Consider the following 18,828-nt stretch of genomic DNA (forward strand, 5'->3'; position numbering starts at 1 on the left):
CAATGGCCCTCATTTATGAAACGTGCATACGACATAAAACAGGCGTAGGACAGGCACATGCTCATTTCCTGAGCATGGCATTTATCAACTTGAACGTGAGCGGTGGCTATGCTCAAATCTCACTTCAAGTCTTAACTCGTGAACGCAAGTTTTTGTGGCGGCATAACAGCAGTAAATTGTCTCATTGGAAAGTTGAAGAGTTGAATTCATGGAATATCTTGGACCTACGACTTTTCCTTCACATTTGTAGCCTACTTGCCATAATGTAGCCTAGCCTGTTAGTGATACAAACGTTTCATGAATCACACACAAGCCCAATCGTAAGATGAATTCTGCACTCTGCTGGTTTCTGCACTCAGTTGATAAATGAGGATCAATGTATGTAGGTCTACCCTTGCCTGTAAAAAATGTACACATTATTCCGATTGTAATTTTTGATGTTTGCAGGCGTTTGCAAGCGGAGAGCGGAGCGGATGGAATTTTGTTGAGCGCGGAGCGCTTTTAAATGTAGAGGCCGGAGCAGCCGTTCTGATCCGCTCCAATTTCGCTCCGATACCGTTCACACCAAAAGCCTGAGGCATGACCAAATCCATTGTAAGTTTGTTGATGGGAATGGAGTTTGTTGAGTTGTCCTGAGCTTTTTGAGGTCTGATGGAAACATTAGTGAATTCTGGTGTTCCAGACATATATTTCCCTGAAAGGAGATAGTTGGGCGTAGCAGGCTACCTCAAAGTGGGATACATCCGACCTCCCAGTTTTCTGTGGCATTATACTTTGAAAACACTTTGGTATGACATTGATCTGCCCCAGTCTAATAAGGCTATCCTGCATGAGTAAAATAAATAAGAAAGGTCATTATTGTATTAAAGACGTGGCAGAACATCGAAATGTTAGTCCCTTATGTTGCCACTTTTAAATAAAATCTGAAGTTTATACATCTGTGTGGCTCCGGTAAAACTCCTGTCTGTCATTATTGTGGATCACTTTCAAACTAAAATTCAAGACTAACTCTCTTCAGACACTCAAATCTTTGAAGGGGTTTGCTTTCCTGCTTCCTTGCATGTAAAAGCCATGTTTATCTTCCAGTAAATGGAGTGTAATTTCCCCCAAATAGATACATCAGCATTGAGCAGTGATGTGTTCCCCTGTGTGTGCTATTGTTCATCAGAGGGCCCAAAGCTTGGTCCTGACAGCTTCTGCCTTCAGTATCACATTCACCCTCCTTCTGATGTGCTTATTTAGACCAAAATGTCACATTATCCTAGTAACTTTGGAGGAAAACTGTCATTGGATGGTTAGAGGGAGATTAGGTAATGACCACAGAATATACAGTATTTGGACTATTATGTGGTTGGGATGAGCATTTAGACATATATGCTTCTGGTCTGTGCAGCTGGGCATTCAAAACAGGATTTTAGCAAATGTGTTGTAAGACTGTCCTCTGCTGGTCATTCTAGCTTAGTTCCATAATTTCTCTACCTGATCAGGTATGCATATTATGAACATGTTCACTCAAATGTATTAAAAGAGGGAAACACTACGACTTCTACATTTACTTAAGTTATTGCTATTGAAATACTTCTATCCATATATCTATACCAAATGGCACTGACTCTAAACAGATGCATGGTATAGGTTGGTGCATGGAGGATGTTGTTTTGTCATTGTTGTTGTTTGTTAATGCAAGAATGAACCAAAATATGGGCAATGTGTAATCAATTCTCAACCCGGAAATGTATGTAGACTACTATACTGTAAGAAATAATGTGCAGTGTGCACACAAATGTATTAAACTAAAAAATGGGGAAGGAAATTGTAGATGTATAACTGACACTGAATTTATTGCTATGAAAATATTATATATCAATCTATATAATGATGAACCCATCAAAAGGAAATGCAGCTATGACAGGTCCAAGGACAGGACATGACATTTCAGAATTCAACAATGCACTGTCAAATACACATATCTGATGGTGTGTGCTATTTGTTTTTGCAAGTTCTATCCATTGGAAACACTCATGTCCTTAATGACTTCCGTCCAATGGAATAAGGTGAGGCGTGGAACGCTTTTTAATTTAGAGGCCGCTCTGTTCCGCTCCGATTTCGGTCCGATACCGCTCACACCATGAGTCACAAGTCTGTCACGAGCATGTCCAAATCCACTCAGAATTAATTTCTTCCTAATAAAACCAAGACTGTTAAAATACAAAAATTGGGCATTGTAAGCTCATTGATGATAGGGATGGAGTTCGCTAAATATTTTGGAAACTACAAGTCATACAAGTGTACTACAAAACAACTACCATAAATTCTCAAATTATGGCCGGGATTCTATTTATAGCCGGGGCCGTGGTCGTTTCAGACAAATAAAGGCCGGCCCCCAAACATAAGCCAGAGTAATAATTGCCTAGGCTACCAGTAGGGCTATCAGTCCATTAGCACTAGAAGACATTCAGCACGTTTTCCTGCTGGGAATAAGCCGTTTTGAATCAGTTTATTGCCCAAATTCCATTTATGTCAATATTCCGTTTAACCTGTTTATAAGGAAGTAGAATCTCACATTTTGAGCATATTCCTGATTAGCAATCAACATTATTCCGAATAAGTCAGCGATGCAGCCTACAAATCTCCCAACGTCATGACGTAAATCTCCGCTGGTGGAATTCCCTCTTTTGGCTGAATACAACGTCTTCAGGGTCTTCCACCTGTATTTCACTTGTTCAGGCGTAGGCCTACGTCGATAGCCAGCCTCATTAAGTTTTTTACAAATCTTTTTAAAAACATCGCTATTATGTAATTTTCTCCCGTCGATGAACTCCATGACATTTGCATGATTGCAAGACATAAGTTTGTCTCCTGGTCTTTCCAAAAGTGTGTGCGTTGTTTCGCCATGATTAAGTATAACTATAAGTATATATACTCTTTTGATTCCGTGAGGACAATTTGGTCTCTGCATTTATCCCAATCAGTGAACTGGCAACCCTCCGGTTAAAAGTCCGAAGCGCTAACCAGTAGGCCACGGCTGCCCTTAAGGGAAAGTGCGTGAGAGACTATTGGTTTATTTTATTCTAATTCTGTGCAAATTGAGCATGAGCAGGCCTACAACACTCTTCCTCCTGGGAGCATATTCCGTTTAAGGTGTTTTCATGACCCGATATTCCGTTTAAAACAGGCATTTGCTAGGGTGTGCAAACAGTTTATTTGTAAGCCGAATATGGCCTTTTTCGGTTTATTTCAATAGATTGAAAAGATTTAGGCTACAAGACACGGGCATATTCGGTTTATTCCCAATAAACTGATTCGAAACCGTTTATTGACTGCAAGGAACCGTGTTGATTATTTGATTTGTTGATTTAACTCAATATAAATATATATAAAAATATTTTATACTGTTGCCAATGAAAAGTCGTTGTCCTACATCAACACTTCGCTCTCAAGCTCAGTCACTTGCCGCCCCCTTCTGAGCTTGCCAGAGGCTGAAGCACCTACTACATTTAAACACAATTTACATTTAAACACAATCGGCTTAAAGATTATTTCTCCCTCTTTTAAATTGGAGCGAGCGTGGAACCATTTTACTGGAATGGGAGGATTTTTAAGTGGAGCGTTGAGCCAAATTGAGCAGAGCGACCTAAAGTGAATTTAAGCGGAGGAGCGGCCGATTGAACAGCCAGTTCTGACACCTGTACATGGCTCTAACACTACGGTGATTGGTCTCATCTATCTTAATCAGCAACAATGATGAGACGGCCTACAGGGAGCTAGCACACACACCTCCATTCTCATCAATGGGACTGAGGTGGAGCATGTCACCAGCTTCAAGTTTCTGGGTATCCACATCTCTGAGGACCTCTCTTGATCCCTCAACACCTCTACCTGATCAAGAAGGCTCACCAGCGTCTCTTCTTCTAGAGGACACTAAAGACAGTCCACCTGTCTCCACAGATCCTGGTGAACTTCTACTGCTGCATCATCGAGAGCATCCTCACGGTTGTGTATTTGGTTTTATGGTATTTTATGCTGGTATGGTTGCTGCGCATTGGTGGCGTTGATGTGATTGAGACATGCGCATTGAGAATGTAGCAGTGTGACTGATTGCAGTTAGTAAAAAGAAAGCTTACGTTAAACCATTCGCCTGGTCTTCATTACCGAATGTGGTATAAAGGTTGAATGTGTGTATAATAGTGTCATACACAAGACTCAACTGTGTCACAGTCTGGTATGGCAACTGCTCTGCCTCGGACCAGAAAGCACTGCAGAGGGTGGTGAAAAGTGCCCAAAGTGCATCAACTGTTCCTCACTCCCCTCCGGGCCATCCAGGGCAAGCGTTGCTTGCATAAGCTGCATAGCATCATCAAAGACTGTTACAGGTCTCTCCACACCCTTACCAGCAAGTTAAGAGGAAGCTTCTTCCCTGTGGCTGTCACCCTACTGAACTCTAGCTCTGCATCCCGGTGACAACCAACCAACAAAGCCCCCTACACACAAGCAAATGGCTATGGAACAACACCAACAGTCTAGTTCACTCAAAAACCTTGGTAATTCGCTAACTGGCCTAATCTATTTAAAATGTTATCAGCAAAGTCGTAATGTGAAAACTTTGTTTTACAGTAAGTTCTGATAACGTCTGAACTAGGCCTACATAATTACATTAATCTTTCGTGCTAAATAATGATTGCATTTTAACGAGCATTTAGAAACACATTGAACTTGAACGCAGACTCCGTAGATTAAGCTACTTGCAATTGCCGTTGTCCATGATCTGACAGTTCCATGGCAAGTCGTTTTTTTAAAGATATGGCAAGTCATCTGCACTGGATAAACTTGAAAGCAGAGGGGCGATTGATTAGGCTACTTGCCATTGTGTGTGCATCCATGGTAAGCTGTTTTAACGTTTAAACTTATGACAAGCCACACTCTAAAAAATACTGGGTTATTTTCTCAACCCAAACGCTGGGTTGAAACTGTTGGGTCATTGTGTGGGGTCGTTTTTACTCATGTTGGGTTATTTTCTGTAACCCAGCTTGTTGGGTTGATAGTTTAGGACAGCGCCCCTCCTCTCCCCCACCTGATGTGAGTACACTACCCAGCACCAGGGTAACTTTAACACAGCTGCATAGTTATTTGAGAGTTCGGGGAAATCGTTATTCTTTCAACCGTCCATGCAGTCCAGCAGCTGTCAACATGCAATGGAAATCAGGCTATTTTGGAAGGTATGTGTCTGCTTTTTTTTAAATTATTATTCAGACGGATTTTAAAAGTCCACCCAGAGATAACCTTCGTGATATGGATTTGCCTGCCAATTTCGTTCAGCCTCAAGCTGGTTAAGAATTGTGTCATTCAAGCCAGCTAACGTTAGCTAACATTAACTTACAGTTACTGCTCATGTTATTGTTAAATCTACACAAAGACAGACTCTTAAAAACATAGTTCTGTGTTCACTGGGTATGAACTGCTGAACAGAAACAAAACAAACTTTTACAACGAACTAAAATTTCCATACCAACAGCTGGCTAGGTTAACGTTAGCAGACGGTTGGTATGCTAACGTTAACTAGATGTACCGCATAGCGGTACAAAATATGACCGCCGCTCACTCCTGTACATCCGTTCCGCGAAAATAAATCACACTAATCAATTTGTCTCCATCCCCCACTCTTGAAACTTTTGTGTATGCTTGTTTGGCATGCCTGTGTGTGTGCGGCTGCACAGAAAGTAGCCTACTGGCGCTGAAAAGGTGAATAGATTGTAGAATAGCCAAAGAAGTTGTAGCATTGTTATAAAACCTTTAAAATCTGGATTGCAACTGGATTGATGAAAGGTCACTTACACCTGTAGGCTACATTGTATTTGGGAAAAGCAAAAGGTATCAGCATAATGTTATATTTTTATTTATTTATTTATTTATTAATAAACAAAAACATCTCTGTCAGTTCCATGTCGTTTTCAACAGCTATCAAAAACAAAGGTCATTTGTTTTTGAAAAAATGCATCAGGGAGTTATGACAAAACTGTAACTAACAAACTAGATCCTAATAGAAAGCTGTTAGCTTCCCTAAGCTACAGGTAGGCCTATAAGGTAGGCCTATTTACAACATAAATTGTCAATAGGCTATGCTGGCGACACAAATAAAATCTCCTTGGGAAACCTTGGCTTACGCCTTACAGTATCAAGCGGACTTAAACTGCCATACCGTGGTGAAAAGTTGTAATAAAATTCACGCAACTCCATGAGTCAAGGAAAGCGCGAATGAAGTAGCCACTTCTAAATGGGACCCACTACACAGTAGCTTAAGGTGTGTTGCTAAAGCAGCCATAATGAAATGAAGGTGTCATTGTTTGGATACTTCACACAGACGTGCTTTTTAATCTCACAGACTACAACTACCAAGCTGGAATCAAAGCACATCGATTCCCCTCTCACACCCTGCACGCACTTAAAACAAATAAACAGGCGTCTCAGTCTCACGCATGTATAGGCAAAACTGTATCAGACCGGTGTAACGTTGGTAAATCTTCCATTGCACAGAATGATTTTTGTAGCACGTGCAACAAATGACAGTCGAAAGATACAATTACAGTGCTGCTATCAATTTGCTTGGTATAACCGCATTTATAGTTTTCTACAAATGCAATCAAATTGGCCTCCATTACTCAACCAACGCTAATGGTAACATTATTGTGCCTAGGTCCTTATTGATATTATAAGATTAACGTACCTGCAGTAAAAACCAAGCATGTCCGATAAACATTCTCAGATTTATTTCGGCTTCAAGAAGAAATGGAAATTACATTTAATGTGAACATCGTCCTATCCTTATTAGACGTTCTCTGCGGTAAACTACAGTCCTTGTAGGAAGCGTCCATTGTTTTTCCAACCCACTTTTAACTTCCCAACAAAATTACATTTCACTGCAACGATGCGCCATCTAGTGGACAAACGACTACCTATCGCCAATACTGGAAATGCAGCCATGATGATGATGATGAATATTTGGCTTTCTTTTAATCGTACTGAATTTGTAATTATGTATCGGCCGTTCTAATACCGATAGTATGTGCGTGCCTGTGTGTGTGTGCATGTGTATATGTGTGCACCACCATCTACAGACCAATGAGTGTACAGTCACTAAATGTACACATAACCTAAATTTTTTTAGACCCCCCCATGGATGAAATTCTACGAAACGTGGCATACCCCCAGAGAATGCCAGGTCAATCATACACATAACATTTGGTGCAGTTCTGAACATCTTAACTGAAGATAGGAGTGATTAAAGCAGAATGATATTGCATTTTCATTTTTTACCGGGGGGTGCAAATCACAAATGAGTGATTATGGGCCAGGTTGATGTGGGCCCTTGAGACCAACATACCATAAAAGATTCTTAATCCTCAGTGCCATGGTTCAGGTAGTTATTTAGGAAAAACTGCTTTTTTTGCGGTTCTGGGGGCCACCACGGGGGGGAGTGGCCCCCGTGGTGACGAAATTTTTGCGTAAAAGTCTAGTGGGGCCACATACCCACCAAATTTCATGTGTTTCGGTGTCCCGGGTATCATCAAAAATTCAGGAAGTAGATGACGTGAATTGTACACTGTGTGAATTGTACTCAACATTTATATAGTTATAACCCAGCACATTGGTTACCTTTACCCAGTCTATTGTGCCAATTTAACTAACGTTGTGTTGATATAACCCAGTGTTTTGGGTTAGAATCATACCCAATCTAATAACCAGCGCCTGGGTTATATTTGGGTTATTTTTAACCATTTTTTAGAGTGCACCTGCAATTAGAATTGTGCCTAGAAGCAATGAAACTACCGATAATAAATTGAATATATAGTGATAATAAATTGTATATATAGTTCAATTTCATGTTCATATTTGTTTTATCATTAAAAATAAATCAATTCATGCTTTCGACAATTGGTTTGGCCATTTCATTATAAAAACAAAATACCGGTTCAGGCACCGTTTTGGCACTGGCACCGTTTTAAAAGTATTAATTTAGCACCGGTATCAAATAAAACCCAAACTATACCCAGCTATAGACTTTTTAATACACCAAAAGTGACACGAGTCTGATAAAACATCTAGGAATGGTAAGACCAGTGAAATAGCTATTCTATCTGTTGCCAGATTGTGGCCCTGTCACGGTTCGGACAGACGACCACAATTGCGTCACACCAGAAAGTTTATTAAACTTAAGGGAAAAGTGAAGTAGGGAGTGAGTGAAGGCTCCAGGGGTTCCCGGGAATAACAGGGGTTCCAGGGGTTCCGTCCAATGTGCTGTGTCTGTGTCCCCCCCCAGTGGCAGCGATGCGTCCTATGACGCCGGTGGTGGGTGGTCCGGAAGTCCTGGGGGGGGGGGGGGGGAACACAGACACAACAGGCAGATGAAACGAGGCAGAAGTACCGTTTAAGGGAAATCCGAATTCGTAGTAGCAAGGCAGAAGGCTGGTCAGAGTTACCGGGATCGAAGAGTAGTCAGGGGTCGTTACGGCAGAAAGCAGGTCTGGTTTTCTGGGGCAGAAGAGTAGCCAAGATTCAGGCAGGTCCGGGGTTACAAAACAAGAGTCAGCCAAAAGCGCGAGCAAACAGGTTCCGGGTGTGAGCTTTGCAGGCGATCTGACAAAGGAGAGCTGAAAGACAGGGCTTTAAATACTGGGAGAGGTTAGTGGGTAATGCAGCGCAGCTGGCAGAGTAATTAGAGCAGAGCAGAGCAGGGACAGGTGGAGCTAGTTAGGCTGAGTAGAGAGAGTGGTGAGCAGAGTGGAAGATAATGGAAACCAATTAAGGTGGTAACCCGGTGGAGTGAGAGGGCTCATGACAGGCCCTATGCCAGACATGCATTGTGGGCATGTGAATATCATTACCTCAGGTTTCAATAAACTGATATTTCAGTTATGTCAAGCAATGTATGGCGAATTTGTGACACAATGTGTTTGTGTTTATGTGGTGAAATATTAAAATTCATTGTATCGCCACTTCAACATAAGATATCATATCATATCATAACATCTTGACATCATGTATACCAACTTTGATATGAATCTGATAAATTGTATTGAAGAAGTGCTTCAAAATTGATCATGTCACAATGTACAAAATCCCAATTACCTTACTTCCTATTGGGTGTGGCTAATGCAGTGTACATGGGAAAGTTGTCCGTCTTGAGGAGTTACACACACCTCCCAAATTTTGTGCGTGTAGCTAAAGCTACTATATATGGTAGGCACAAGACTCAGTGACACAAGGGGGCGCTGTGGAGTTCCTGAGCCACACCCAGGGCCAAGGTTTTGTCACTGACTGTTATCTATGACAATTGATTTAAATTCATCTCATCTCCATTTCAGCATATTACAACATATCAAAAATATTGGCACAATATAATATCAGTAACATCTTGACATGTATACCACATTTGACATGAATCAGATGAACAGCCTATGAGAGGTGCATCCAAATTGATCATGTGACATCAGTGCAATACCCATTCTTTCTGTTGCCAGTTGGTGGCACTATGCCAAATCTTAGGAGCCACCGCAAAAAAAGCGAAGGGGAAGGAAAAGCGAAGCACGGCAGGAGACCGGCAACTATAATAATCCTTACAGTAACAATAGGGCTTTGCATCTCCTGTGCTCAGGCCCTAAATATGGAATATAAATTCCAGAGCAGAAAGAATTGATACCGTGTGCTCAACACTGAAAGAAATTCTTAATATCAACATCAGTTCAAGAAGAGTATTTTTGGTGGTTTGTGTCATATCAAAATGTCCTTATCTAAAATATACCTAGAATTTCACTTTGGAATAAATAAAGTTTCTATCTATCTATCAACATTTTAAAACAACAAATATATTTATTTTATTTCATAACATTTACTCATTTTAAGTGACAAATCACAGGTACACAGGAGGATTAATGAACCCCTTTTGGTACACGTAAATTATCAGATGTATGTGGAGCTTGGATATCGAATGTCATACGTCCTTGGTGATTGTTTTTATGATGTCATTTTGGTCAAAGCAACGTTATTCCAGGTGAACTGAAAGGTGGACAACTGTGTTGAGTACTGCGGTTATAAAACAGCTCGTGTGTCTCCCTTCCCACTCCACGAGAGACACCAGTGTTGTCAGAGGATGACTCCCCGTCTCCTATGCTCCTTGGTCCACCATCTCTCTGTTCTTCTTATTCCTGCCTTGGCACTGGAAACACCATGTGCTCTGCAGGCACATTTTGAGGCTGGCTTTAGAGCTGATGGAGATTATATTATTGGAGGCATATTTCCTTTGCATTACAATATGGAGATGCCAGACCTCAACTCTACCTACAAACCGCCACCGATACAATGTAATGGGTGAGTGAGAGTCAAATATTCTAATTTATAAAACATAAAACATGCAAGTTTGTTTGTAAATAGTCATACTGTAATATATTTTGTTAGTCCTAGTCCACTACTACCATACATATGTTTTGTTTTTTTTTGTTTGCTGCAATAGAGATCAATTCATACTCGGTGACATATTTTTCTTTGTATGCAGGTTTGACCCACGTGCCTTCCGCTGGGCCTTAACCATGAGGCTGGCTGTGGAGGAGATCAACAACAGCAAAGATTTACTACCTAACCACACACTGGGCTATAAGATTTTTGACTCCTGTGCATACCCTTTAACTGGTCAGCGGGCAGCTTTGGCTGTACTAAATGGACCCAGTGAAGTCAGTAGCCCACTGTGCTCTGGTTCTGGTCCATTAATAGCTGTTATTGGAGAGTCAGGGTCTGCTCAGTCAATAGTGGTGTCCAGGATTCTTCAACCTTTTAGGATACCAATGGTATTTTTACTCTGTGAAGATTTGACAAAAATGTTTACTTTGTGAAAACAATGTGTTGGTTGTAGCTATATTATAAAAATAATACTAACACTGATTTGTTTCATATTCTTAAAGCATTGGGAAGTTTCTAGTGTGTAATGTACATTGTGTAATGACTGAAAAGAATTAACAGCAAAATAAGGAAAACATGTCAAATTATCTGTCTTTTAGATCAGCTACTTTTCCTCTTGTGCCTGTCTCAGTGACAGAAGGGAGTTCCCCACCTTTTTCAGAGTAATTCCCAGTGATGACTACCAGGTTAAAGCCATCGCCCAGCTCCTGCAGCACTTCAACTGGACGTGGGTAGGTGTGGTGCGAGGGGACCATGAGTATGGCCGCTTTGCCCTGCAGGGCCTCCTGAGAGAGCTGATGGGCACAGGTGTCTGTGTTGCCTACCAGGAGATGATTCCTCTGTTGTATGACCGGCAGAGAGCCCTCAAAATCATTAATGTCATGCAGACCTCAAGCGCTCGGGTAGTGGTGGTCTTTTCTGCTGAGGGTGAGCTCACCCCTTTCCTGAGAGACTACATGGAGCAGAATGTCACAGGGATCCAGTGGATTGCCAGTGAGGCGTGGGTGACTTCCTCTGTTTTCACTGGGAGTGAATACTACCCTTTCCTGGGGGGCACGATTGGCTTTGGGATACGAAAAGGCCAAATCCCAGATCTCAGAGATTACCTGATGACAGTGGACCCATGGCATTACCCCTCTAATGCCCTTGTACAGGAGCTATGGGAGACTCTCTATGGCTGTTCTCCCAATAACACAACTGGAAAAACCCAGTTGCCACCCTGTACAGGGCATGAGACTCTGCTAGAGCAGCATTCTGCCTATATGAATACTTCAAGCCCTCGCATTTCCTACAATGTGTACAAAGGTGTATATGCTATTGCTCATTCCATGCACAACCTCATGCACTGTAAATCTGGACAGGGGCCATTCAAAAATTCTTCATGTGCAGACATCAACAACATCTATCCATGGCAGGTATTACTGACCCAATTGATTTATTAATTAGAAATCCCTGTGCACAGCCAATAAACAGGTATTGGTTGGTAGCAGAAACATATGAAGGAAAATCAAAATCTTTATTTTCTTCAACATTGGTACATATTGTGTGATTTTATGTTTTTTTTTTTTAAATAATGTAAAGCTTCAGCACTATCTTCAAGACGTATCCTTCACCATATCAGGAGAAGAAGTAAACTTTGATGAAAAGGGGGATTCAATTCCATCATATGACCTTATTAACTGGCAGAGAGGCCATGAAGGGAACATTGAATTCATTAATGTCGGACTGTTTGACGGTGCAAAGGAAGCTGGGAGAGAGCTGCTCATACAGGACAAAATGATCATGTGGACAGGCCATCAGAGCAAGGCAAGCTGCTCACAGTGTGTTTTTGAATACATGAGATGCCATCTTTTCAAGTTCTTTAGGGTAGAGAGGAGGTGAGTGTAACAAAAAATGGCTGTAATGGGTGTAAATGGCTGCACAAACTTAGGCTAAGAAATCTCTTTGAAGATTGTGCAACTGTAATAAACGACAGGATATCATACCCTCCATATCATTTAGAATATCACTGCACTAGATGTCTGAAATAAGAGTGATTCCCTGTGCTCTGTGATAAACAGGTGCTGGTGTCTGTGTGTAGCGACAGCTGCCCTCCAGGATCCCGGAAGGCTGTCCGTTCTGGGGAGCCTCTGTGCTGCTTTGACTGTGTACCATGTGACAGTGGCAAGATTAGCAATGAGACAGGTGAGGCCCCATCATGAAATATTCTCCTGAACAACCATTTTTAACGTTTTAATGTTTTAAATTAATATTCTTCTCTCCCTACAGATTCAATAGACTGCATGTCCTGTCCTGAAGACTTTTGGTCAAATGCTAAGGGAACTCACTGCATACCCAAGGTTGTTGAATTTCTTTCCCACGATGCAATGGGAGTGACTTTGACAGTGATAGCAATTGTAGGTGCCTGTCTCACAATTTCTGTTCTAGCAGTATTCCTCTATTACAGAAACACTCCCATTGTCCGTGTGAACAACTCAGAACTGAGTTTTTTCATCCTATTGTCTCTCACTCTATGTTTCCTGTGTGCACTGGTGTTTATCGGAGAACCTACAGACTGGTCCTGCATGCTGCGCCACACTGCCTTCAGTATCACATTCTCCCTATGCATCTCATGCATCCTGGGCAAGACCTTAGTGGTCCTTGCTGCTTTCACAGCCACTCGGCCTGGAAACAACATAATGAAGTGGCTGGGGCCAAAGCAACAGAGGGTCATCATCTTCTCCTGTACTCTGGTTCAGGTGATAATCTGTGCTGCCTGGCTCATTGCTGCTCCCCCTTTTCCCTCGAGAAATACGCAGTACCAGCGCTCCAAAATTATTCTGGAGTGTAGCGTGGGCTCTGATTTGGCTTTCTGGTGTGTTCTGGGGTATATTGGACTTCTGGCCTGTCTGTGTTTTGTGCTGGCCTTCTTGGCCCGGAAGCTCCCTGGAAACTTCAATGAGGCAAAGTTCATCACATTTAGCATGCTGATCTTCTGTGCTGTTTGGTTAGCCTTTATTCCAGCCTATGTTAGCTCGCCTGGAAAGTTCACCGTAGCTGTGGAGATTTTCGCCATTTTGGCATCCAGTTTTGGTCTATTATTGTGCTTATTTGCTCCAAAGTGTTACATCATCTTGGTAAAACCAGAGAAGAACACTAAGCATCACTTAATGGGGAAAGAAAAGTAACCAAAATAACATGTAATATTCAGGAACTGGTAAAATCAAGTACATGTATGCAATGTTAGAATAAAATCTCATTGAAATCTTGTGGTGTGAATTTCCTTTTATCTTGATGGTAAACTGATTGTCCTAACAGTCCATTGGATAGATAGACATGTACAAAATATGACCGCCGCCCAGTCCAGCACATTTTTTCCACAAAAATAAGTCATGCTGAAAGGCATATATGATTTCTCACTGATTTGCATTATTCACACTCAATTCTCATGGTATCTGCTAGACAACAAGTACCAAAACATGATTAGTTCATAGATTTCACATGTAAAATACATTTTATACAACCCCACCCCCATCTTGCCTGTTCATAATTCTGAGAAATTCTTGAATTGTGTGCATGTGGGCGTGTACATGTTTATGTGTGTGTGTGTGTGGGTGCTTTTGTGTGTGCCTGTGTGTGTGTGCATGTGTATGCATGCATACATATGTCTACTGTGTGAGTATGTGTCATATGTATGATTAAGTCAAGTCAAGTCAGTTTTATTTGTATAGCACAGAGTACAACCCAAAGCACTCCACATATAAGACATTGTCATTGACACATAGACTAACAAAGACAATAGCTAGCGGACGGAGCAGCGTAGTCGCCAGCGTACCCGTGACACCAAGACATAGAACTATATTTAAGAAATAACAAACGCAAAAGTTGCCGGACGGAGCGGCGTAGTCGCCAGCGTACCCGTGACACCAAGACACACAAGACAGACAACAAACAAATTAATAGATAAAATAAATAAAAATTAAAAATAAAATTAGTCCAATTTCCAACCGGCTGAAAATGTCCAAGGGCAATGATGACTCGCGTGAAACTGCGCACAGCTTTGTCTCCACAACCGATGCAACGCCCGCAAAGTTACACTCACTGGCAGTCTGGAGATAACGTTAACTTCTTAGTCTGGAGATCACTAGAAGCATAACAGTCCGAAGTCGTGGGCGATCTTGTAGATCAGCAACTCGGTGGACTTTTTACAGCGACAGTTTGTTGGTCCGTAATGCAGAGTTCTTCAACGTTAACGTTAGTCTGCTCAATCCAGACTCCAGGCAGTTGGCATGGCAGCTCACAGGTCAGAAACAGCTCGGCGGCCTCGGCAGATCTTTCGCAGAGTAGCTCCAGGTGCTGTCCCGAGAAATCCCCTCGACCAGACAGTGAAGTGCAGCACCGGCTCACAGATGGATGGAAAGGATTTCAGAGGCCCAGAGCAAAAGCTAACGTTAGCCATAGCAAGCTCCCAATGGACAAACGTTAACAACATCAGCCGACTTCAAAGCAGTAAAAAGGACTAAGAGAATAACATGAAAACTATAAAAAAAAATAACGTAAATAAAGAGAGAAAACATTTCACTAGACAAATCAATACAAAAAATAAACATGACATTATGTACACATGATTACTGTGTATGTGTGTGCGTGTGTATCTGTTTATGCACATGTGTGCATATGGAATGGGTTAAAACATAGACTGTATAAATAGAACTGGACAGTGTGCCGTCTGTTAAGAGTGATGCGAGCGCTAGTCCAGAGCCCCCTGGTGGCTGGTTGCAGTACAATGCGTAACTCCGCCCATCTCCATGTATTTCAATGGGCAAGTAGCCAACTTTCCGTGTCACTTTTCTCACCTAAAACTATTTTTGCATCTACAACATTTTATTCGAAAAAATTGTTTTCAAGATGCTTCAATACACACTATTTTTCTTTTCTCGCTGAAATTATTTTTTTTGTGTTATTTTAACAAATCTAAAAAGGGCGTGTTTACACCTATGATTGACAGCTGGCTGGCAGCAGACACAACGCTTTGTCGCTACCTTATTTTAACGACACCTAATATCGACACGTAATCTAACCTAAATAAGTGTTGCTGTTATTATCATTAGGCTATATCTTATCACAGTCTGATTAAATACATATTGATAGTCATACATTGTGTAATTGTTTGTAAGAGACATCGTTGTTAGTTGTGACAGATTCTTAGTGAAAAAATATATGTGCTATTCTTTCGTAGATGCTAAGTATATTAGCTTATAGCATGCTAAATCATGCTAGCATTAGCCAGTTGATGGGTAAAGTAAAAGGGCTCTGCTATATTGATCCGAAGTAACGCTAGCCATAGTCACGATCATTTACAGTCCTACTTGTTTCAAATGGTTTAATGTAACCAGTGATTGCCGCCACCACCATTGCAACTTCTTTTGAATACACTTAAGTCACTGGGAGAAGGCGATGTTAAGTTTCATTAACGTTAACTCTTGCTTAGTTTTGCACGAATGGCAATAAACGTCACCTAGCCTGCTAGGTCGACAACCTCGGTATGCCCTTTTATTAATTAGCCAGACAAATAACGTTACTTGTTTTTTAGTGAACACATATTGGACCGTAGCTTAACGTGAGGTAGTATTCAAAGTTACAAATGGACAATTTGCTTAGTATGCTCATAACAGCGGTATCTGAAAATGCTGAGTTAAGGTATCGTTGCCCTGCTGGAGAAGCATTTTGCATTGGTATGATTTGATCAGGTCTTGCCAGTGATGTGTAAATCCTCCCGTAGACGTACCCCATTTCAAAATAATACATCTAAATTGAAAACTGTGACAACTCACTGATAGGCTCTCTCAATATGTCTGTAATCGTATGCCTCTACCACAGGCTTGCTAGTCTTTCACCAGAGACGGGTGCTCCATTATAAATCAAAATTGTAATATTGCAGCCTTCATGTCAGCTGTAAAAATATGAGAACATGGACCTACTACATCAGGATACTCTGTAAACATTTTACACATAATCAGGAAGCTACTTTGCTGTTCAGTGTGTGATGTGTTAAAGTTGTACTACATGTAAAGAAACTTATTTTTATTCTTTGTTTCAAGTGCACAAGAAAATACCACATTATGATGATGATGGTTATGGTTACGCTTTTGTCCAAAGCGACATACAAATACAAAACAATATAATACTTAAAACAGGGATCAATCAAAAGCCTAATGAAATAAACAATGATAATGAGGAGGGGGAAGCAATAATAAGTAATAATGTCCATCCAATCAGTAATATAATAACATGGTAAGACTACATCAAGGAGAATATCAATAATACACAATGTCAAATTAATCAACAGGCTAATGAAAATAAAACAGTACTACTGCATACAAACTACACATAAGTGTTATAAGACCAAAAACTATCACAAGAACGAAGAGCACTGGGCAACTCATTCTACCAACATTGAACCACTGAGGAAAAGAGTCTTGAATTTGACCTAGCGTTTAAGACTGGTCGACACAACAGAGGCTCATCAGAAGAACGCAGTGGGCGGTTGGGGATTTACATCTTGATCATTGAATTAATAACCAATAATTATTCTGATATTAATATTCTTCTAACTTCTACATCTTTGTGAAGGCTACTGTTAAATACTAAGCAATGGCCTTTGACTTAAATACCAAAGCAGTTAAATGCAGTGGTATAGTCTACGTGATACACAGGACTACACAGTAAACCCATTTAAAAAGCATCATCATCTCAGTGTACCAATTTAAAATAGGCAAGGATACATATTAAATAACATTTGGGGTTGCTCACAGTATACCCACCACTACAGCTAACTAGACTACACCACTGGTTAAATGGCGCATTGCAATTTACAATTTGTGTGAGTTCAGGGGCATACAGAAAGTTGAAGTTTGGGTGACATCAATAAAGAAAATAGAAACAAAGTGATGTGTACAGCCTCAAGTATGAATAATGTCACATTAACAGAAGGTTCAGAGCAGCGGCAGACCTTTCTTGGTGCCACATAAGTTATTGAAAGCCATGTGTTTTCAGAACGTAGTGGTGCTGTGCCATGTCCCATGTATAAGGGGCTGATGATGTCAGGGAGATGGATGTCAGGGGACTTGGAGAAAGGGGGAGGACATGCCACCTCAGACCACCCCAGCCAAACCACTTCATGTAGGCATACCGATGTAGACCATGGAGACCACCTTGCCGCCACCTCCAGTACATTCAGCCATCACCCATACCTCATCTGCAAAAAAGGAAAGTTACAATAAAGTTAGTCAGACAATATTACATTACAAAGCATCTAATCAAACACTCAACACCACTAGTAATACCAATTAATTAAATATATATGTGCAATAAACTTCACAGCCCACCTAATGTTAACTACACATTTAAATATGTAGTGTGAATGTTATTTTTCAAGCTGACGCAAGTTAATAACGTTATCAGTATGACTGATCATGGACGTTAGATGACAAACTAAGGTGTTTCTTTCTCAAATGTTCACCGATATCGCTGGGAAGTGACTGGTTCTTGGCGTAGTGTTAAATGCAGGCGTTTCATTTATCGATCATTAACTTATGCGGTCTACAACTACCGTCCTACCGATGTATTTTTTACAGTCTATGCTACCGACCTACCATCACAGAAGTAGCTCTAACGGAGGTGTCTTTATCGTTAACATTAGAAAAAATGCAACGCTGGCACATTAACATGACAGGTTGATACATTGCTTTATCACATCATAACTGTACTGACTGTCTAGTGTTAGTAATCCCCATGTACAGTCAATGGTTACTCCATGTTGAGATGGCATACATTAAGATTGAGATATTTGAAAACAGCAAAAACCAATAAAACCGAGTAAATCAATCAACAATAGACAAAAAAACGTTTCAGTTGATACGCAACACTTACCAGACAAGAACAAACCGAAGATTGTTGTTTGTACTGTTTAGCTAACTCACAGCCGCTAAATTCATCCAGCCAGCTAGCCTTCGGCGCCGAGTCGACCTCATTATCGACCTGCATTGTGGAAAGGAGAAGGGGGCGGGTTTCACTCGACAAGGGGCGTGTTTAAGTTAGTTAGTTTCTTGGTTGTCCCCTTGTGGAAATTCTTTTTCACATTTTCCATACAGCTTTTCATCCTTCATGGTCACAGGCACAGAGATGCACATACATGAACACATACATGGGAATGACATACTGACATATACCTTACATACATCACAGGCAATTGACACAGACCTTTACATAAAATATTGGGGTTTTCATGGGAAAAACATAAAAAAAATTTGCACTGCATATATTTATCTATGGGTCTTTGTGTTGTTGAGTGTTTGGATTCCTAGGGGGATTAGGCTTCTGCTGAAGCGGGCTTTATTGCAC

General features: G+C 41.0%; 1 protein-coding gene across 1 annotated transcript; it reads left to right on the forward strand.

Annotated features, from left to right (window-relative positions):
• Positions 1-10,291: 10,291 nt before the first annotated feature.
• LOC121683397 (extracellular calcium-sensing receptor) lies at positions 10,292-13,613 on the forward strand. The gene is made up of 6 exons (XM_042063015.1): positions 10,292-10,362; positions 10,547-10,835; positions 11,046-11,861; positions 12,028-12,252; positions 12,507-12,630; positions 12,715-13,613. The coding sequence occupies exons 1-6, from the start codon at positions 10,307-10,309 to the stop codon at positions 13,611-13,613; spliced, it is 2,409 nt and encodes an 802-aa protein (XP_041918949.1). The 5' UTR covers positions 10,292-10,306.
• The last annotated feature ends 5,215 nt before the right edge of the window (positions 13,614-18,828 follow it).

This window comes from Alosa sapidissima, chromosome 15 (genome assembly GCF_018492685.1).
Source record: "Alosa sapidissima isolate fAloSap1 chromosome 15, fAloSap1.pri, whole genome shotgun sequence".
Classification (NCBI taxonomy): Eukaryota; Metazoa; Chordata; class Actinopteri; order Clupeiformes; family Clupeidae; genus Alosa; species Alosa sapidissima.

Bases quoted from the DNA above. Each gene is read 5' to 3' on its own strand.
- LOC121683397 (XM_042063015.1), top strand. From the start codon at position 10,307: ATGGAGATGCCAGACCTCAACTCTACCTACAAACCGCCACCGATACAA. The intron at 11,862-12,027 runs GTATTACTGACC...AATAATGTAAAG, and splicing joins ACAACATCTATCCATGGCAG to CTTCAGCACTATCTTCAAGA. The intron at 12,253-12,506 runs GCAAGCTGCTCA...TGTGATAAACAG, and splicing joins GGACAGGCCATCAGAGCAAG to GTGCTGGTGTCTGTGTGTAG.